This window comes from Alosa sapidissima, chromosome 6 (genome assembly GCF_018492685.1).
Source record: "Alosa sapidissima isolate fAloSap1 chromosome 6, fAloSap1.pri, whole genome shotgun sequence".
Taxonomy (NCBI): Eukaryota; Metazoa; Chordata; class Actinopteri; order Clupeiformes; family Clupeidae; genus Alosa; species Alosa sapidissima.
Genome location: NC_055962.1, coordinates 1,502,199 through 1,522,127, shown reverse-complemented (window position 1 = coordinate 1,522,127; position 19,929 = coordinate 1,502,199). Strand labels below are relative to the sequence as shown.

Sequence of the window (19,929 nt, the reverse complement as noted above, 5' to 3'; positions counted from 1 at the left end):
GCCGCAGGGAAGAAGCTTCCTCTGAACCTGCTGGTTTGGGTGCAGAGAGACCTGTAACGCCTCCCAGAGGGGAGTGGGGTGAACAGTCTGTGGTTGAGGTGAGAACAGTCTTTGATGATGCTGCGCGCCTTACGCAAGCATCACTTGCCCTGGATGGCCTTGATGGAGGGGAGTGAGGAACCGGTGATGCGTTGGCCAGTTTTCACCACCCTCTGCAGTTTTTTTCGGTCGTATTCTGGTGTAACCTCCATGTTTCAATCAGTAGTGTTTGAGCAACTGACCTCTGACTTCACATCCAAACAAGCACAACTTACATGTCCAGTTCATTGCTCTGCATTTTCAGTTTTCCAACTGCAAAAAGAAAAATAAATTATTATCAATATGCATCTATTGGCCATGTTTAACTTAAAACAGCTGATTAAGTTTATCACATTAAATGTTAATTTAAATTATTTCTCCAGAGACCTAATTAATACTGTTAAGCTAAAAATATTATGATTTAGCAACTTAATTTTCTCTATTGCTTCAGGCCTAGTACATTTATCACAATAGAATTTAAAATGTCAATCATACGTTGGAATTGTATGACGCCATTTTGCACCTCAATAACGGCACATTCGTTCAAATTCCACACACTGCAACCCAAGTCCTCTTGCTAAATCACAAAGAAAGATTTTAGATAAAAGACCATGGCTTCCCATACAAAAATGTGATATATGGCAATATATGTAAATCACATATATTATGTATATGTCAATGTATGCTTCACACATATAAGTCACATATATACACATACATGTCAAATATATTTCAAAATATATATAATTTGCACTCATATAAGGTAAATATATTGCAAAATGTATGTAATGTTCTGCTATGTCACATTTATAGAAATATGTCACAATATATGTATCAGAAATATAACATTGTTGATGTTCCAAAGAAAACACACAAAATATTTGTTTAACCTTTTATTAAAGTTTAGTTTTTCTACACAAACAGTGAGTACACTCTCCAGGTAGAAACTTTTTTCCCCTTTATGGAAGTGGCACACATTGATTTGGCATATGCAGAATGTACTCCGTGTTCTCAGGGCAGCAGTCCTCACAAATCACCACCTGCAAACAGGGAACAGAGAAGATTAATATGCTGTAAAACACACAGAACATGAAAAGACCATCACTGAAGCACTACTACCTTTACATGCATCTTTAATAAACACACACCTTGGCACAAGTAAGCTTAAATAAGGGCTATGAGATGAAGAACATGTAGCCTAATGATCCATACATCAGAATACTTTGACAAGATTTGGGAAAGATTCTTGAAAGATGGAGTCTTTTTACTAATGCCCCCCATTCAAGCTTTACTCAAAAGACTATCTTTCAAGAATCTTTCCCAAATCTTCAAAGTCTTCTGTTGTAAGGATGGCTTAACACTACCCTTCACAAACTAAAGATCCATTTAGGCCTACTAACATTCACGTTAGCCTGCATGGTTATTAGCAGCCACTTTAAATATAAGTTAGCTGCTATAGCTAGGTTAGCTAACTTACTCACACCTGATATTTCATTCAAACTAAAACTTATATTCATAACGACATCTCAGACAGGCTTGTTGTTGGATATGATGTTAACTACCATTCTAGATATTCCACATCATGGTAAAGTTAGTTAATGGAAAAGTTAACATTAACAGCTAACATCGCTAACGTTAGCAATATTAGCTCGCTAACATTATCGATAGCTAATTGATAACATTAACGTTAGCTAATTCTAACATGATGGTTAGACTGTTAACAAACGGATTTGGTTAACATTACATTATAAAAACAATATTTTATAACTAATTCCCGTTTACTAAAGGCTTTCTTACCTTGGATATGATGACAGCAGAGTTTGTACAGCTTAGGCTACACAGTCGGATGCATGACAAAAAGTGACGGTTGAAGTCACCGTGGTTGGAGTTCAAATGTCAGTCCAGGGTGGGGGATGGGTATTGCTGTGTGCGCATGCGCATATCAAGATGCGATAAGCATCCGTTATATTTAAAGTAGCTTTGGCCTCACACATTTTTCATGCACATAGTGCAACCCAAAGCGCTCCACACAAAACATTGACACATAAGGCAGCATAGTCGACACCTTATCTGTGACGCCAAGACATAAACAAATATATTCACACTGTTGTCCATTTGGAAAATAAGTAATGTAATCTAGTGTATGGATATGTATGCCACCATATATGGAGACTACAAATATGTCTGCCACATATTCACACATAAAGTTCTCCATATATTTAGAAAATAAGTAGTGGAATCTAGTGTATGGATATGTATGCCACCATACATAGAGACTACATATAAGTCTGTCACATATTCACACATAAACTTCTCCATATATTTGGAAAACAAATAATTGGAACTAGTATATGAAGATATATAGCATCTTATATGGGAAATTAAAATATTTTGTATGCATGTATGGACATATAGCTTTGAATATATGTTTGACATAAATATTTGAATCACATATATGTCTATATAAGTAAAATTATAAGTCCCTGTTATTTGACATATGTTCATATATTGCCATATATCACATTTTTGTATGGGTTTCTCAGTCAGTAAGGTTATGAGTCCAATTATCCTAATTGTTTTATCAATACAGTAGGAATATCGATGTAAACCATACACCGTTTAATCTTTACACGTTTTGAATCAACTTAGCATGCTAGCAAGCGTTTCTCATGAGAAATGGCTAACATTTAGAACTAAACTTAATTAAGAGAGCTCATGAAGACAACTGCTATTGGCAAATTTATACAGCCTAGTTCTAGACCCCAGGCGCCACCACTTCCTCATAACTTCGATAACAAAAAATATCAAAGGGCTTGAATACCTAGAATATTTGTTTTCTGCTCTGCATGGTCTGAGGCAGTGTTAACAAAGATCTTTGGTGTTAACTCGCATAGCTGCTATCAGTTAGCTGCAAACTGTTAGCAGCTAGCGCATATATCGGCCACTTAGCAAGTTAAACTTAACATTACCCCAGTTGTTAATGAAACGAATGTACAGTTTTGCACAAATGCTGTTAGTTCAACCTATACTGTAAACATTCGACACATTAATACATACTGTAAACTTACCGGACAGAGCAAGTCACTGGTGAAGCTGCGTTACACTCCCATCCCAAAAGTCAGCCACACCGTAACACTGCCGACCGTTGGCTGTGGAATCCAGAATGCTCCCTCTGCTAACTGTGTGCGTGTGCACTGCGTGAGTCCAGTTTACTCAGGTCTGAGTTGTGAAGCTTACTCGTGTAGCCTATCTCAAGTTTTAGACCCCATTGTTGCAAGTTCGGCACATTACTAATGTTACTCTAGTAAGAACACTATTTCAGCCTATAGTAAGTAAAGTACAGTATACTTGTGTTACTGCAGTAAGATGTAGTGTTATTTTTTACAGTGTATTTAACTGTCCAGTCATTCCAACTATATTAAACCTTGTCTACCTAGCAAATAATTTAACCTTTTAAACCATCCACCGATTTAACTGTTCAGTCATTCCAACTATATTAAACCTCATCTACCTAGTTCAGTCATTCCAACTATATTAAATATCATCTACCTAGTTCAGTCATTCCAATTACATTAAACCTCATCTACCTGGCAAATAATTTAACCTTTTAAACTTTCCACCTATGGACCCTTTCAAGAGAGTTCCATTATCAGCATCATAGTTGGCCCCACAAGGCTTCCTTTTTAACATTCCATATGTTATCTTAATGCAGAGGAAGTAGATTGGGGCCCAAATAGAACGTTCAAGCATTGTTTTTGTTTACCTTGTTGAAAGGGTCTATTTAACTGTTCAGTCATTCCAACTATATTAAACCTCATCTACCTAGTTCAGTCATTCCAACTACAGTATATTAAACCTCATTATGTTGGTTGCCAATTAGCACATCATCTGTTTTAAAAATATATTTCACACCATATGTTTTGCATTTTCATGCACTGGTAATTCCCTGGAATTGCGTTTTCTAGTTCCTATTTACTTTTGTAATTAGTAATTTTGTAATTTTGTAATTGCTTTTGCAATCTGTTCCCCTGTCCTTCCTGTTCGTTCGTGCTCGGCAGTCGACTGATCGCGACTTCATTACAAGATGGCGGCCAGCGGAGAGATTCTCTTAAGGTACTGCTTGTATTTAAACAGTCTTTTTAAATAAACTTCCTGTGCACTTCCAAGTTCTCAGTATCTCGTTTTAAATGTCAGGACCCTCAGAAGTCTACCAATGCAGTGTGGAGTTACTTGGAACATTTTTAATGGTGTAAAAATAGCGATTTAGCTGCCTAGGCTACGCTATGCCCCCACAGCTAGCTGAAAACCTTATGCAAGTTCGGCGAAAATCGGCGCAATTCCGAATACTAGGGGGTGACCGAAGGTGACTATTGGACACATGTAAGTACTCGGCAACATCTTTCAGTGCAGCTAAGGTCAATTTCACACCGGAATTCTCCTTTAAATCTCCCCCCCCCCCCCACCCACACACACACACACACACACACACACACACACACACACACACAGTGGGGGGGGGGGGGGGGGGGACTAGTGCATCACACCTGTAAGGAGGTCTACAGCCTAGCCCCATTTAGAACCGGAGAAGGCTAGGCCTACACGTTTTTCGACTATTTACTGCCATAGCAGGCTAATTGGCTGCAGCTTTTGATCTCACCATTCACGTCTTGGGAGAGAACCCATGTGCTATATTTATCCTACCGCAACTAGCACTATTCCTCATACAAGCTCCCGAGTGAACATGAACATGTTCATGCCTATGTGAATGTACAAGTAGCCTGTTTTAAAATTCTGTTTTCGCTTTTAGGCTGTAGGTACATTTCAGTTGACTCCATATCGTCGAGCCGGTCGTCACCACATACCCAATAGGATTACACGTAGGTCAAAACGAGACACATTCGTTGGAGACTGTTCAGGAACGAAGATTTGACAGTCATCAATAACGATTTAAGGCTTGCTTTCGCTTTTTTTTTTAAATCCTTTTTACAGCACTAATTGAGCGTGCCGAATTTTGGGAAATCGTTTTGACAATGATGTTCACTTTCGCTGCCTTCTGCTATATGCTCTCCTTGGTTCTCTGCGCTTCCTTGATCTTCTTCGCCATTTGGCACGTAAGTGTTTATATTCACAGTTAACTTTGTTCAGTGGCAAAACCAGATGCAATCGGTGCAGTCTACGCCCGTAATATTAATATCAGCTAAATTGCCAGACTAGATAGGCTAGATGCTGACACCATGTAGGCTAGGCTTTCAAGTAATTAACCTAAATCATTAGCCTGGGTTAAACGAAATCCAGTGGTTTTAAAATATATTCTGCATGTGTTTATCGAAAGTAAATGTTTAAATGTAAGCATTGCCTTCTGAAAAATAATTTAGCCGACCCCTACTGCAGTGTCAGACTATCGTTGCGAATCAGAAACTTCCTAATTGCTCTGTGAAATTTCAATGTTTCTGTTTTACGGACTTACGATTGCGCAAGAGTGTCTATAAACTGATGCTTTATTGCTTTATTTTGCATCATCTCAAAATGCTGAAGCCTGCTAGATCATGCAGCAGTGTAGGCTATGAAAGTTAGCTGGTTGGAGATTCTGTTAAACTGCAGCTTTCATAACAGGAGAGTTGCCCCAACAAACACGTAGCTTAACGTTCATGGAACGTTCACTGAAGGTTCACTAAAATTAAAAGGAAGATTACAAAACGAGAACATAGACTAGCTAACATTTTGGTGACCCTGTGGTTCTATTAGTTATATTTTGTATCCTTCAACAAACATTCTTAGAATGTTCTTTTAGGTAGTCTAGGCTAAAGGTTATTTTGTAGAACCATAATGTAGCCTAAATGATAAAACAAAAAAAGTGTGATGGTGGTGGGGGGGGCTTCTTCTGTTGAACTGAACAATTAAACAATAGGCAGGCCTATATTTTTTTTTTTTTGTAAAGCAATAATAATAATAATGAATATAATGTCCAAAGATGTTTATCATGTGATAGGCCTATACTATGTGATATGAGGCTATGGAAGGAAAGGAAAACTATAACTTACAGACTATATTTCTATTACTATACTATTTTTCAATTATCTGTTCTAAATAAATTATATTACATTGTTCCATTAGGGTGCATGTGGTGCTATTTTCATAATAGATTATATTTATTCACATGTACATAGCATGAGGTCTGGTTTGGCTATATAAAATAAAATAAAAACACTGTATAGCCCCCTGGTTTGTACGTCAACAGTGCACCAAAGTCACTCAATGGTGAGTGAAAGTGAAAATTGATGGGAAAATGGACTGCATGAGGGTGTGCAAATTGAGGCACTTTCCAGACATGGCAAGTTCAATTACTTCTTAGAAACCTAATGATCATATAAGGAAGATAAAAGTTAACAGGGCATCAAAGTTAGACAGCATTTTAATTTGTGAGTCAGGAATTTTCAAAACAGGAAAAGACATCTGCACACCATTTAGCTCCCATTCATAATATTTTTTTCTTTTGTGACATTTCAAGATCTTGGCTCTTCCTCAGACACAATGAAAAAAAAGATTGTGAATGGCAGCTAAATGGTGTGCAGATTTCTTTACCTCTTGTGATAGTTTCATACTGGATCCTGCACCCATCAAACTTTGGCCTGGGATGTGCGTGGTCTTGGTTCTACTGAGTGCACATCAGTCTCTCCCGCAGATGTAACCTTAGCATTGCAGATGTAACGTAACCTAACGTAATACTATTTTGGGTATTATAATAGGACTGTTGTCAATTTGGGTAATTCCATGTCAAATCAGACAAGGTTGTTGTTGCACTGTTGGTGTTGTCTTGGTGTAGATTTTGTTCAAACCCTACAGCCCCTGTATATCCCAAACCCTGTATATCATGAATAGGTTCTAAAATCAAGGCCTGTAAAATATTCTCCTATGTCCGAAGTCCTATGCCTTCATATTTTTTTCCAGCCCTTGATATTACAGCTTGAAAAACACATTACCGGGGACGCAATGTTTGGGAAATTATATCATAAAAAGTATTATTTAAAGCTAGCCCAAACTTTGTAGGATGCAAGAATCACCCCAACAAACACGTGTTCTGGAGACGTCCTCTATAGGTTTAATTTTGTGTAACCTTCATCAAACGTTCCAGGAATGTCCTTTTAAGAGTTGTTTTGTGTAACCTTCGGCTGAACTTTAGGGAACATTCCCTGTTGGTTATATTAAGAAAACATCTTATATCCTTTAAAGAACGTTCCCTGGAAAGCGTAATGCTTATTTTTGTCAAACCATAAAATAACCTTTAGGGAAGTTTTATTAAGATCACATTTTTGTATTGTATAGGCTTATCAACATCAGTGGAGTGAGGAGTAGGTATTTCATAGTGTCATAACATGGCTGATTTTGTGTTGCCTGTGTGTGATGGAGGGCGTGAAAGAGAGTGAGTGAATACATGTGGCGGTGTTGTGGGGTGTGGTTGCTGGGCAACGGTCAACTTCTGTTCAACCAAAGATACTTTTAGCTTTATCAACTGTCTCTGGTTCGACCACAGGTTCAATAAAGCATTGGAGCTGTGTTCGGATTTGGAAGCGTCTTGGAAAGTGGATATAACTTAATTTCAACTGAGGTTCACATTGTAATTTAGCTTTATTTGCTTCCCAGCATGAATTGCAAGAGTAAGTCAGTTGCCTCATTTATAGGCTATTATTGTGTACATTAATATATAAAAAAGGATACGCTCAATAAAAACTGTTGTATTTGCCTATTGTAAAAGACACACTGTAAATATGAAACGCATGAGGTGTAACCCAGTATAAGAATTCAGCTTATTCATATTTTCATGATCTTGGTTGAGGATGTGAGCTGTCATTAATGAATGTGTGCAGAATTAGCTGAATTCTTGCAGATTTTGTAAGAGGTAAGCATACGAACATAAACTAATAATAGTAGTGGATAATATAATAATAGTCACATAATTGCAGGGCAGAGGATGGTAGTCTCTCCCATGATAAACGGTATGCTAATCTCTCCCAAGACAGTGCATGCTCTGTAGTGGCTTCAACTTGCTGAGAAGAATTTTTAGCCATACGAGACTATAGATATTGTATGCAGATAACATAAGATGCAGGGACCTATCTTACACATGTCAGAAAGCGCAACACAAGGCTTATTCTTATCTTAAACTCAAAGTGATTAATTTTTTTCGCCTTGCGCTCCACTTTATTAAACCTTGCGCCCATGGGTGTGGTAATTCACGGCATGTGGTGTGGTCTGGTGCATGATCCAAAAATCGTTATCTTACACCCTCTAAAAATCATTATGCCACTGACCAAGAAATACCTGGTCTATAGCGAAAGGTGTATATAAAGCACAGCTGAAAAGGCACTGTCACACGATGTAAGTAGCAATCAGTCCCAAACAACTCCTCTGCAGATAAATATTACTCTTTTGATCCCGTGAGGGAAATTTGGTCTCTGCATTTATCCCAATCCGTGAATTAGTGAAACACACTCAGCACACAGTGAACACACAGTGAGGTGAAGCACACACTAATCCCGGCGCAGTGAGCTGCCTGTTACAGCGGCGCTCGGGGAGCAGTAAGGGGTTGGGTGCTCAAGGGCACTTCAGCCGTGCCTACTGGTCGGGGTTCGGACTTTTACGGGCTTTTCCCAAATTACTGAAGTAACGTTGATGCAGCGGTAGATAGCAGCAGAGTGGAATCTATCAGGCAAGTGTTATTTAAATAAACTCCTGGTGTACTTACAAACTTTCCAATGCCTCGTTTTATGAGTAAAGAACATAGTTGTACTACTGTAGAAGTTTCGTACCATTCTAGGAATTATTAGTGGGGTAATTTACGAGATACTAAGTTGGTTCCATTAGCGCCTGCAGAAAGTAATTCGTTTCTGACAGCGCTACTCGACCAGGGTTCGACCAAGGGAAAACAGGTTCTGGGAGGGTGTTTGGCTCGGGGTCATGGTGCAAAGGACGCTAGAGTGAAATTACTCAGAACCATCGCTTTAAGGCGAGACACTACAGGTGAATAGGGTAACATTTTTAACAAGCAGATATTACTATGGAACTTCCCCAGTTGATTACTTACATGATTATCAGAAAAAATGTATTACAAGTTTTCTGTAATTTAATGTTTCCATATGCAAACTAGGTATTATCTAATTAAATATGCACTAATTTGCATACATTTTAAAACACGAAATCTGAGCATTGGATACAGCCAGGTTCAAAATTATGTTTTCATTGTGTTCAGATATTAAATGGGGAAAAAAATACTGAGGGATTTATGGATATCTACTTTTGTTATCCTGTAAATCAGAATATCAGAATCATAAATAGCCTTAAAAAATAGATTTTTGCCATGTTTTTTAAAATGTCATGTAAGTCAGGCTAGTAATAATATATCAACAAACCCCATCTGTAGAAATCTTCTAAATATAGTTAGGCATAAGTCTAGAAAGTCTGGTGTATGTAAGTGCTTCTGAAGTGGAGTTTTCAAGCTCAGAGTGGGAGAGGAAACTCATTTTGAGAAAACAGCCTTGAAAGACAGCCAATGAGATTCCGTTCTCAGCCCTTGAACTTTCGTGATTGGTTGCTGATACAAAGGAAGTGTCCATATATGGATCACATAGCGTGATACAGGAAAAACAGAGCTTTAAAAAACGGTACTACACTCAGGGTGTCCGCGGGGTTGTAAAAGGTATTAAAAGGTAGTAAATGAAATTAGCCAAATTTAAGGCCATTTAAAAGTATTAAAAAGTAATAAACGTCATCTGATGAGGTATTACATTTTCGAACCACTAACTATGAGGTTTTCCATTTGTGTTAAGTGCAGGCCCAGTCCCCCATGCAGGCAAGTCCCCATGAAGATAGAAAGCCTTTTCATTCAAACAAATATATAATTAAATGAGAGCGGAAAAAGCAAGAATATAACATGTAAACAGATAGAGGTAAAACAATAGGCCTGACAGTGTTGCTTTGTTTAGGCTATAAGATTTAGCATTTTCTACCCTCAGTAAATGTCATGTTAAGGTTAGTTTAACAGGTGTGAACTTTACATTATTCAAAGCTTGCTCAGGAGCTATAGGCTTACTCCCTTGATGTAGTATGTGATGAGATCAAAGTCCCAATAGACTTGCTAAAAATGTGTTGAATATAACAACCTGTGTAGGAAAATGTAAAAATACTAAAATTAAAAAGTAAATTGCATTGTGAGGCTGTCAAATGATTATTGCAATCATCATTGCAAAATCACATAAAAATCCCCCAGGCTACTTGGAACATCTCTTTGAATTGTGCTTCAAATACATTTCTAACCATCGCTTTAAGGCGAGACACTACAGGTGAATAGGGTAACATTTTTAACAAGCAGATATTACTATGGAACTTCCCCAGTTGATTACTTACATGATTATCAGAAAAAATGTATTACAAGTTTTCTGTAATTTAATGTTTCCATATGCAAACTAGGTATTATCTAATTAAATATGCACTAATTTGCATACATTTTAAAACACGAAATCTGAGCATTGGATACAGCCAGGTTCAAAATTATGTTTTCATTGTGTTCAGATATTAAATGGGGAAAAAATACTGAGGGATTTATGGATATCTACTTTTGTTATCCTGTAAATCAGAATATCAGAATCATAAATAGCCTACGATAGGATGGACATTCCAGTATGAAAAAACATTTCACTATGAGAACTCTTCATTTTTCTAATGTGGGTGAGTGTGTGTGTGTCTGTGTGTGCGTGCAAGATGTCTGACAGTGTTATAAATGCATGTTAAACAGGATTAAAAGTTAGGTCCCTGAAAGTAGAGCACATACAGTCCATAACTGGTTAACTGAACCACACAGTGAAAGGGGCATGACCCCATCAAATATATGATACTCTTTAATACGCCTGATTGCCCTCTCTACCTGAATCCTCAAACGGGCAATCTCGTGTGTGTGTGTGTAATTTCTTCTTTGGAGAACTGCCCACTTGGCCCCAAGAATGTTGGAATTATAAGTTTTACATTTTTGTCAGCAAGGAGGTCTTTGATAAGAAATCCCTTATCTGCCATGACTTCGGCTCCTGGCTGTAAGAGGTTGAGAATGCCAATGTTTTTATCCGAAATGGAGTAATGCCAATCAATGACTTTAGTGTTGACGTACCCTTGTAATGGGAGTATGTGACCGAATTCAGAACCTTTGAGCTTGCAGTTTGAATATGGATCTCGGTACAGTCTAGCACTAGCACAGTGTGTTGGGGAATGTCCTTTTACAGGATGGTGGCATCATTTCATTAATAGTATAATAAGTGTATATAAATAATAATAAGGGAAAGAAAAAACTGGTCAAAGAGACATAGGTGCTGGGCATGGAACCCCGGTTTCACAATGTGGTCTTCAGTGTGATGTAACCTTGTGGGCAGCTGTGGCCCACTGGTTAGCACTCTGGACTTGTAACCGGAGGGTTGCCGGTTCGAGCCCCGACCAGTGGGCCGCGGCTGAAGTGCCCTTGAGCAAGGCACCTAACCACTCACTGCTCCCCGAGCGCCGCCATTGTAGCAGGCAGCTCACTGCGCCGGGATTAGTGTGTGCTTCACCTCACTGTGTGTTCACTGTGTGCTGTTTGTGTTTCACTAATTCACCGATTGGGTTAAATGCAGAGACCAAATTTCCCTCACGGGATCAAAAAAGTATATATACTTTGCATTTGACTCCATCTAATCATTGACTCTGCTGTGGGTTTTAAAGAAGAAGAAGACTGCTTTTATTGTATCATAATCTTTAAATCCAGTGTAAAACATTATCAACTGTGGCTCACAGTGGAAGCGTTGGATATTAAATTGCTCCTGTCTCAAACTTTGGTTTTCCTCCTCCAGACGGGGAATCTCTCTCTTTGCCGCTTCAAGCTGTTCTTTCACAGACAAGGAGTTCACCACATAGTCATGGTCAGGCACTGCCTCTGAAACCTGTATGCAACTGTGTGAGAAAAAGACAAAAAGGAAATGAGATTACAAATATATAAACATATTTAGGCATGTCATAAAACCATGCGATAGATAAATAGAGCACAAATAATAGTTTCAGTTGTGGTCAAAAATCTCCAGGCACACTCAGGTGTGAGAAATCACTGCAGGTTTATTCACGATACCGGGAGCAGGTTGCTAGCAACAGCATGTTCCAGTAACACTACTCAAAGTTCTGTAGGGCAAGGACCTATCTTATACACGTTAAATACATTGGTAATACAAATCACATGAGTACAATGTTCTTTTCCAAAAATCCCCATACATGCAGAAATACAACAATACATGGACACTTCTTGGACATAGCATGTGATCCATGCGCCATTTGCAAGTCATGTGGCTACTCCAAGTAAGATAATTGGTCAATACAATACATATGCATCCTTCAGCATTTTCTTGCCATACACTATAAACCCCAACAGGTTCAATGAGCTCAAAATATTTGATGAAACTGATTACCTCAAAATATTTAGCTATGTTAAAAAATATTTTAAGTAATTTCTACTTAAAGTTAGACTTTTTTTAATGCTCAAAATCTTTAAGGACAAGGATAAAATTAAAAAGAAATATAGCTGCAAGCAGCAATGAGGGGGCCAAGCTGTCAGTTCAGCAGTCCAAATTTGTCATGTAACAATGACAATGTGGTTGCATCACATATATAGCATTAAGCAGTTACAGCAAAGTCCATGCCAAACAACCCAAGATTGGCTGAGTTACAAGGTAATTTCCTGTTTGGCGGCTTCGCCACCAATTTCGATTGGCTATTATGGCCAAATGGTTTTAGTTCGAAAGACAAAAAGCAATGCATTTGTGAGACATGCTCTGAAGATGATGTGCATAAAGTTTGGAGTCAATCGGACAAAATTTGTGACCTATGAAAACTTTTAAGTGTTTTTGATAAGATTCAATATAGCGGAAAATCCATCATGGCGGAAATTGACATCATAGGGTGCATTGAACTCCACTTAGTCCAAGGACACCAACAACACCTGGTTTTTGAAAACTCAGAGCGACAGGTCAAAGGTTAGGTGCGTGAGCGCACATCCAACTTTGACCTGTTGGTGGTGCTAGAGTGTATAAGGTGCCGACTTAAAACTTGATGAAATTTATCACAGGACTGTCTCTAATCAGTGTGCCAAACTTCACAACTTTTTACCAGACGGTTCTATGGCCTGCCATAGACTTCCATGGCAGAATAATACACTTCAGCAGCTACGGGCAAAAAAAGGTTTCGCTAATTACAGCGCCCCCTAGCGGTCAGAGGTTACCAGATTGGTTGTGTGTTCTCCCAATTAGGTCAGGAGTCAATGTACTTAGTTTGCTCACCAATTGGTTTTGATAGATGCTACGGATGCTGAGATATGAGCTCACTTCCTGTTTGGCGGCTTCGCCACCAATTTCGATTGGCTGCTACGGGCAAACGCTTCCGTCAATTGTTATGGAAATCAAAGCACGGATAAGGCATGGTCTGAAGATGGTCTGTGCCAATTTTGGTGAGGATCCGATGAAATTTGTGACCTAGGGAAATTTGATAGTGGTTTTGATTAAATCCAATATGGCGGCCAAATCAATTATGTTGATGTCATGAATTGCCATCTGTCGACATAAGGATCTTCCACAGTATTACCAGACACCACTAGTACATTGTAATTCTAGGCACAACAGCAGCTACAGTCCAAAAGGCATGTTACTGATTTACAGTGCCCCCTAGAGGTCCTGTTTGGCGGCTTCGCCGCAAATTTTGATTGGCTGTTACGGGCGAACGGTAATACTTCCGAAAACGAAAAGTGATAACTTTTGTGAGGCTTGGTCGGAAGATGATCTGTGTAAAATTTGGTGGGAATCAGAGAAAGTATGTGACCCCTGATACATTTTAAGTGTTTTTGATGAAATCCAAAATGGCGAAAAATGACGTCATAGGGTGCGTTGAACTCGGCTTGGTCCAAGGATTCCAACGATACCTGACTTTTGAAAATCGGACCTACAGGTCAAAAGTTACGTGAGTGAACACACTTCCAACTTTGGCCTGTTGGTGGTGCTAGAGGGTTCGAGTTGCCAACATGAAACTTGGTGACATGAATCATGGGACCGTCCCCAATTAGTGTGCCAAAATTGCCAACTTTTTACCATACGGTTCTATGGGCTGCCATAGACTCCCATTGCATATAATAATAGGAAAACGTAGAAACACAATGAGGTCCTCGCAGCTTTGCTGCTTGGCCCCCAACAATAATAGGAAAACGTAGAAACACAATGAGGTCCTCGCAGCTTCGCTGCGTGGCCCCCAATAATGTGAGAAATAGATGTTTTAAGTTATTGTTACATTAGTCAGACAAGCTCTTAAGACTCCAAATCTTTGAGAAAATGAACATTAAAACAAATAATTTCAACAAACTAACATTTTAAGTAATTACTACTCTAAACTAGAAGTTATTCACACTCATTTTTTTAGGAAGTTGATGAACTGAAACATAATAATTTGACAAACAAACATTTGAAGTAATCACTACTTAAATCATTGATAAGTTCAATAAACCTGATCATTTTGAAACCATTGTTAAAACTAACTAGCCTAGAAATCTAGACGCGCCCCTAGCGGCAGCGAATTACATTTGCTGCCAGGGCTAGTCTAGCAACTCTCCGTTGGCTTGTGAGCTCCAGAAATCGAAACTTAATCAGGCCAATGAAATCGTGTATAGAGTCGTTAGGTGGGCTTAACATAATGATTGATGGCAGAGTTGCAACGGTTTGGCTTGAATTCCCTGCTACTTGAAATCAAATAAGATGGATGTTGCTGCTGGCGAACAGTGTGACACGAGTTGAGCTTTTATTAAGTTGGCAAACGTTTGAACTAGCCAACTAGCTCCGCTGGTGGGAAACGCATGGGACTCATAGCGCTGCCGCTGTCCTATTGCGTGCAGAGGGAATTTGAAAGACAACTGATTATCCCGCCCCTCGGACTGAGCACTGCGAATGGCGAGTGTCCAGACCCTACATTTTAATGTGGGTCTGGCTCGTCAGGCTAAAAACTAACAAAATTGACACTGGAAATGGAGTTGATGTTTTTAAGTTATCACTCCTAATAATATATTCATGTTATCACCAAGACTCATTCAGTTTCTCAGACCTTAACATTGTCACTTCAGTCTCTTATATTTTAAGTTGACTTCACTCTATTGAAACACATTTTTTGACTGTTTAGGTTTACCTCAAAATCAAAAATATTTTATTTGTATGATTCAAATAAAAAACTACTTAAAAGACAATTTCAATGCAGATTCCGTTTATTTAAGAATTCCACTAGAATTATAACATAACATCCCCAGCAATGCGGGTAATACAGAAAATCAAAGAAATAACAACCTTTTACCACTTCAACAAAAGTAATAATACTCAAATAACAAAATAATAGGCCAACATAAATAAAAGCGAAAAGCTCCATTGCTTGCTTGAGTATTAACATGCTGGCAGTACCAACCATGAGATTTGGAAAACAGACTGCTTACTCATCCATCATCAGCAATTTATTTTTAAGGCTAAGCAGCAGTCTAGGAGGTAACAGCTTCAGGTCTTCCAAACCCATTATAATTTTTTGAATGAACTTAAATGTGTAGGACAATTGCTTTGGATAATCGAGATGAAGTGCACAAATTAAGCCAAATAGCAAAATTAACGTCTCTGTAAACTCTGCTAAATCACACAACAATATCTCCGTCAAGAACTATAGAATGGATAGCTGGACCAAACTTCACGAGGGAGTCCGTATCACCCGAGTCAGTGAGAATAGCTACAGCTGCATCCGAGAAGTCTGGCAGGTCAATTTCTTCTGCCTGAAGAACATGACAGTAATTAGTTAAAGAGTAGAGTAGTCAATGAAAAACACTACATGTGTATTTAATATAATATGAAATACCAGTGAATGAAAAGTTCAGGTAAAATTTCCTGAATATGTCATGACATATGAATATGTTATTCTTGGTGAATTACTGTAGTATAATTTAATTGCTATTCTGGTGGCTAGGAAGATGGTTGTGGTTGTTGTCTTTTGGCTGCAAGGTAGTATCAGAGGGGGCTGAATAGAAATAGAGATATATAGAGAAGACAAAGTAAAAAAAGAAGAAAGAGTGACACACAATTTAATCAAAAACTTACATTCCAGGTCTTAAAAAATCCATCTTCCCACAGGAAGATGGGAAGGGCCTGCAGAGTAATTTTCCTTCTGCTGTTGGCATTGACGTCTTCCTAGAAAGACAGAGGGATTGTGGGGTAATGGGAAGAAAAATCAGCAGAATATTAATCCTATGCATATATTAAATAAGACTATAGTACAGGTGACATGTAAATACAAGATTAACTCTTTCACACTCCTGATATGCAACCTCCTGCTCTGTCTTTCTATGAAATCGTGAGAGACGAATGTTCAGTGCATTAATAGACTGGAATGAGCAAATGCATGAGTGGTGTATGCATGGTAATGGGTTGACCCTTGACAAGTGACTGTGATTTAACTAATAATGTCAAAGTAACTGAGCCTGTGTCTTGGAAGAGGCGTCCACATGACCTGCATAGCCAACACATTTTGAAAATGCCACATAAAATAAGTCTAAGGTGTCATCCCTTCTTTGATACAAAAACATCACTCAACCCTAGCCTTTGTGTATCCCTGTGGAGAGATGCAAAGGGATAACATTAGGCTAGGCTATTCTCATTGGTAAATAAATGCTTACAAAATATCACTATAACTTATAATAATATAGGCTACACGTTGGCTACATTGTGACACTAGAAAATGGAGGACAAGTAAGTTATCACCATGGTGTGATGGTGGTTCCTTGCACAGAACTGAAAACATGTCACACAGCCATCTGGTCCTGGGGAAAAATATTATAAACAGTATTATTTCACTTTTTTGCACAAAAGTCAGTCACAGTCTCTTCATCTCTCTCTGTATAGGCAGGCCTATCAGTCAGACGTTGCCATTGATCATACTTAGGCTATTGTCAGTAAGTTCGGAGCTACAAAGTGGCTTCCTATCCGTGTTAACCAAACTGGAATTGACGTTAAGACATATGCTATTGCTGCAGGGTTATTCTTCAACATCTACTGTTCCAAACATATTTTATTAAATATTACACATATCAGCCAAAATATTACATTTATTAATTTTCCAGAAATGCATGTTGTATTATTTTTGCATTTTTAACTTAAAATATGTGTTGTGATGGAAATGACAAAGTGTGGTGGAGATGACATAATGACATACATAGACAATTTTAAGATTTAAAAGCATAAAGATTTAAAACAAAAAAATGCGTCCCTGCCATATGTTATGTAGGCCTAATTATGATGGGGGTTTTTCCTACTAGATTCTTTAGTAGGCCTACTATAAAGCAAATAAACTGTGTTTTTAGGGCAATGTCATTTCCACCACGTCACCATGTCATTTCCACCACCAAAAACAAAAAAGTAGTAAATATTTAATTTATTATAATATATAAGGACAAGAAAAGTATCATAGTTGAAGAATTACCCTGCAGTGTTACTTTGCATTACAGCTAGCAGCTAATGCGAACCATATAGCTTATGGCAGCTAGGTAGGCTAATAATAAGATGTTTAAAAGTGCGCTGCCTGTTTGTGCGTGTCATGTGTTTGATTTCCAACTTATGAAACGTTGCTTTGGTGTCTAACCTGCGCGGCCAAAGTAGGCTAGCCCGCAAAAGGTCTCTCTTACATAGCCTACACTTTAGCTGAGGTCTGCCTGCTGGAAGACGGTACACAAATAAATAAACGAAGTACACCTACATTAAGGCGCGTTCTTACCTTTGTGAAGAGGCTATAAGGCTTGCAGTCTGATGATGATTGATGGATCATCTCACTGATTGCTTGCAGCTTGCCTGCCTACATCCGGGTGCGCAGCAGTCCTTGCAAACAATTAGTCTTAGGCCTACGATGTCAAATCAATTTACAACTGCCACAATCAATCGTAGACTAGTTCATTCACCATTCATTGGGATTTCCGATTTTTTTATTGGTTTATGTTGGTTTGTGTAGGTTATTAAGTGTGCTTGCAAAGCAGCACACTTATTGTTCTTCTTAAGTTTTATTATTATTTTTCCCGTCTCCCTAATTTTTTGTCAGCTCTAGCGCCTAGGCCCTTTGAGACAGAGACACCATTCCAACTTTAAAACGTCCGGTCAGTACCGGTGTAAGTTGCTCGCGAAGATGACGTCAGGTGGGAGTGTCGTTCGTCCGCCGTATTGGATTGAACAGAAAGAGAAAATACATTTTCACAGGTCACAAATTTGGTCCGAACGCCACGAAACTTGACGTACATTATCCTTGGACCATGCCTCACAAAAGTTACCAGAAGGATTTTTGATTTTCGAAAGCGTTTGCCCGTCACAGCCAAACAAAATCGGCAGGGAAGCTCCGAAACAGGAAGTCGTCCATATCTCAGGAACACTGTCACATATCAATACCAAATTTTGTATTTGAACTCGGAACTCCAATGTGAGGGTGCATAAGCCCATCCACCCATATTTGGTAACTATCACCTTTCACATTTGCAGTTGTACTGCTATCACAATGCCTTCCAAGTATTCACAATGTCTCTGGGTAGCCACAATGTCTCTGGGCAGCCTTGCCCAATCATGAAATCCTTGCTCAGCCATGGGATAGTATGGACTTACGAACTGAAATGACAAGGAGAACATTAGCTATTTATTGCTGACGTAGTACAGTTATTTTCACATTGATGGTATTCAAATTTAATTTTTCATTATTGTTAAATATAATGATGGGAGAGTATTATTACAAATGTTACAAGTATGCAAATTCATATGTTTACGGGCAATTAGGTTTTACTGTGTTGTTTTGTTGTAAAGACATGCAAGGCATTCTGGGCCATGTAGAACAGTGGTCGGCAGCACTCCATACATATTAATATGAATAGGCGTTTCTGTAAACCTTGGGACAATAAACAGCTATCTCTGTTACAAAAATTAGCTGGTAATCGCTCATTGAAGAGGGAACTATGATAAAAAGATTGTTTTCCTAAAAGCATGGAGTTGACAAAAGAATAAGCAAGAAATGTCACGTTAATGTTAAATACATCTGAATGCTAGGTGGCAACGTATTACATTTCACTAAATAGCCTACGGTGGAATTAGTGTGAGCTTCACAAGTAAGGAAGGTGCAAATATTATGTAATTTATCATGGGAAATTATTTGAAATGTTATTTCTTGTTTATTCTAATTGCAAACCACACACATCCATTCGTAATCACACGTACACTTTTAATACCTGGAAGACTCTCATTTTGTTTATTTGATGTTGCCTAGCAACGCTGAGTCAAAGATTCTAGAGCAGAGCTTCAGAGAGACACATTTTAAGTTTGTGGCCAAGAACCTAAAATATCGGTTTCCATGTGTGTGTGCTGGATGGTGTGCATCCTTTATGAAAGTAAGTGTTTTATAGAGTTACAGACATAATGAGTCATGTTCTAGTGGTCCACATAAATGTGCCCCTTCTGTTATTAGAATGCTAAGCGGAGATTTAACATCATTCATTTCTTGTGTGGCTAAAAGCTAGCTAGCTATGTCATAGGGAGGAGATGCTGTAACGTTATGGGATTTATGTTGCTTAGCGTAATGCCATGGTCATTTGATTTGAGATGCTTGTACTCGTAACTTCGTCACTCGTAACTTTAGGACTCCTATTTTTTTTTACTTATAGTAATTCAGGAAGCATTTTAGCCTTAAAAGTAGCGCCTGAGTCTGTGACGGCTTAAAAAAGTCGCGAGGACTCCTAACTCACTACAAACAATGTTTTGTGGT

The 19,929-nt window shown here is 38.5% G+C and overlaps 1 protein-coding gene and 3 long non-coding RNA genes across 5 annotated transcripts in view; 1 reads left to right on the top strand and 3 right to left on the bottom strand.

Annotated features, from left to right (window-relative positions):
- Positions 1–238: 238 nt before the first annotated feature.
- On the bottom strand, positions 239–3,373 carry LOC121711710. The gene is made up of 2 exons (XR_006032410.1): positions 3,147–3,373; positions 239–351 (listed from the first exon to the last, which is right to left on the bottom strand). It is a non-coding gene; the product is annotated as an uncharacterized LOC121711710 (long non-coding RNA).
- Positions 959–2,424, bottom strand: LOC121711711. The gene is made up of 2 exons (XR_006032411.1): positions 1,876–2,424; positions 959–1,118 (listed from the first exon to the last, which is right to left on the bottom strand). It is a non-coding gene; the product is annotated as an uncharacterized LOC121711711 (long non-coding RNA).
- Positions 3,374–4,671: 1,298 nt separating the features above from the next.
- Positions 4,672–19,929, top strand: part of cnih3 (cornichon family AMPA receptor auxiliary protein 3) — a 151,164-nt gene continuing 135,906 nt past the window's right edge. For both annotated transcript variants that reach the window (XM_042095632.1, XM_042095631.1), the window contains exon 1: positions 4,672–5,189. In XM_042095632.1, the coding sequence (XP_041951566.1) occupies positions 5,109–5,189 (81 nt within the window). In that variant the 5' untranslated portion in view covers positions 4,672–5,108. The remainder of the gene's footprint in view (positions 5,190–19,929) is intronic.
- LOC121711796 lies at positions 15,868–18,043 on the bottom strand. The gene is made up of 4 exons (XR_006032441.1): positions 17,914–18,043; positions 16,905–16,963; positions 16,245–16,314; positions 15,868–15,922 (listed from the first exon to the last, which is right to left on the bottom strand). It is a non-coding gene; the product is annotated as an uncharacterized LOC121711796 (long non-coding RNA).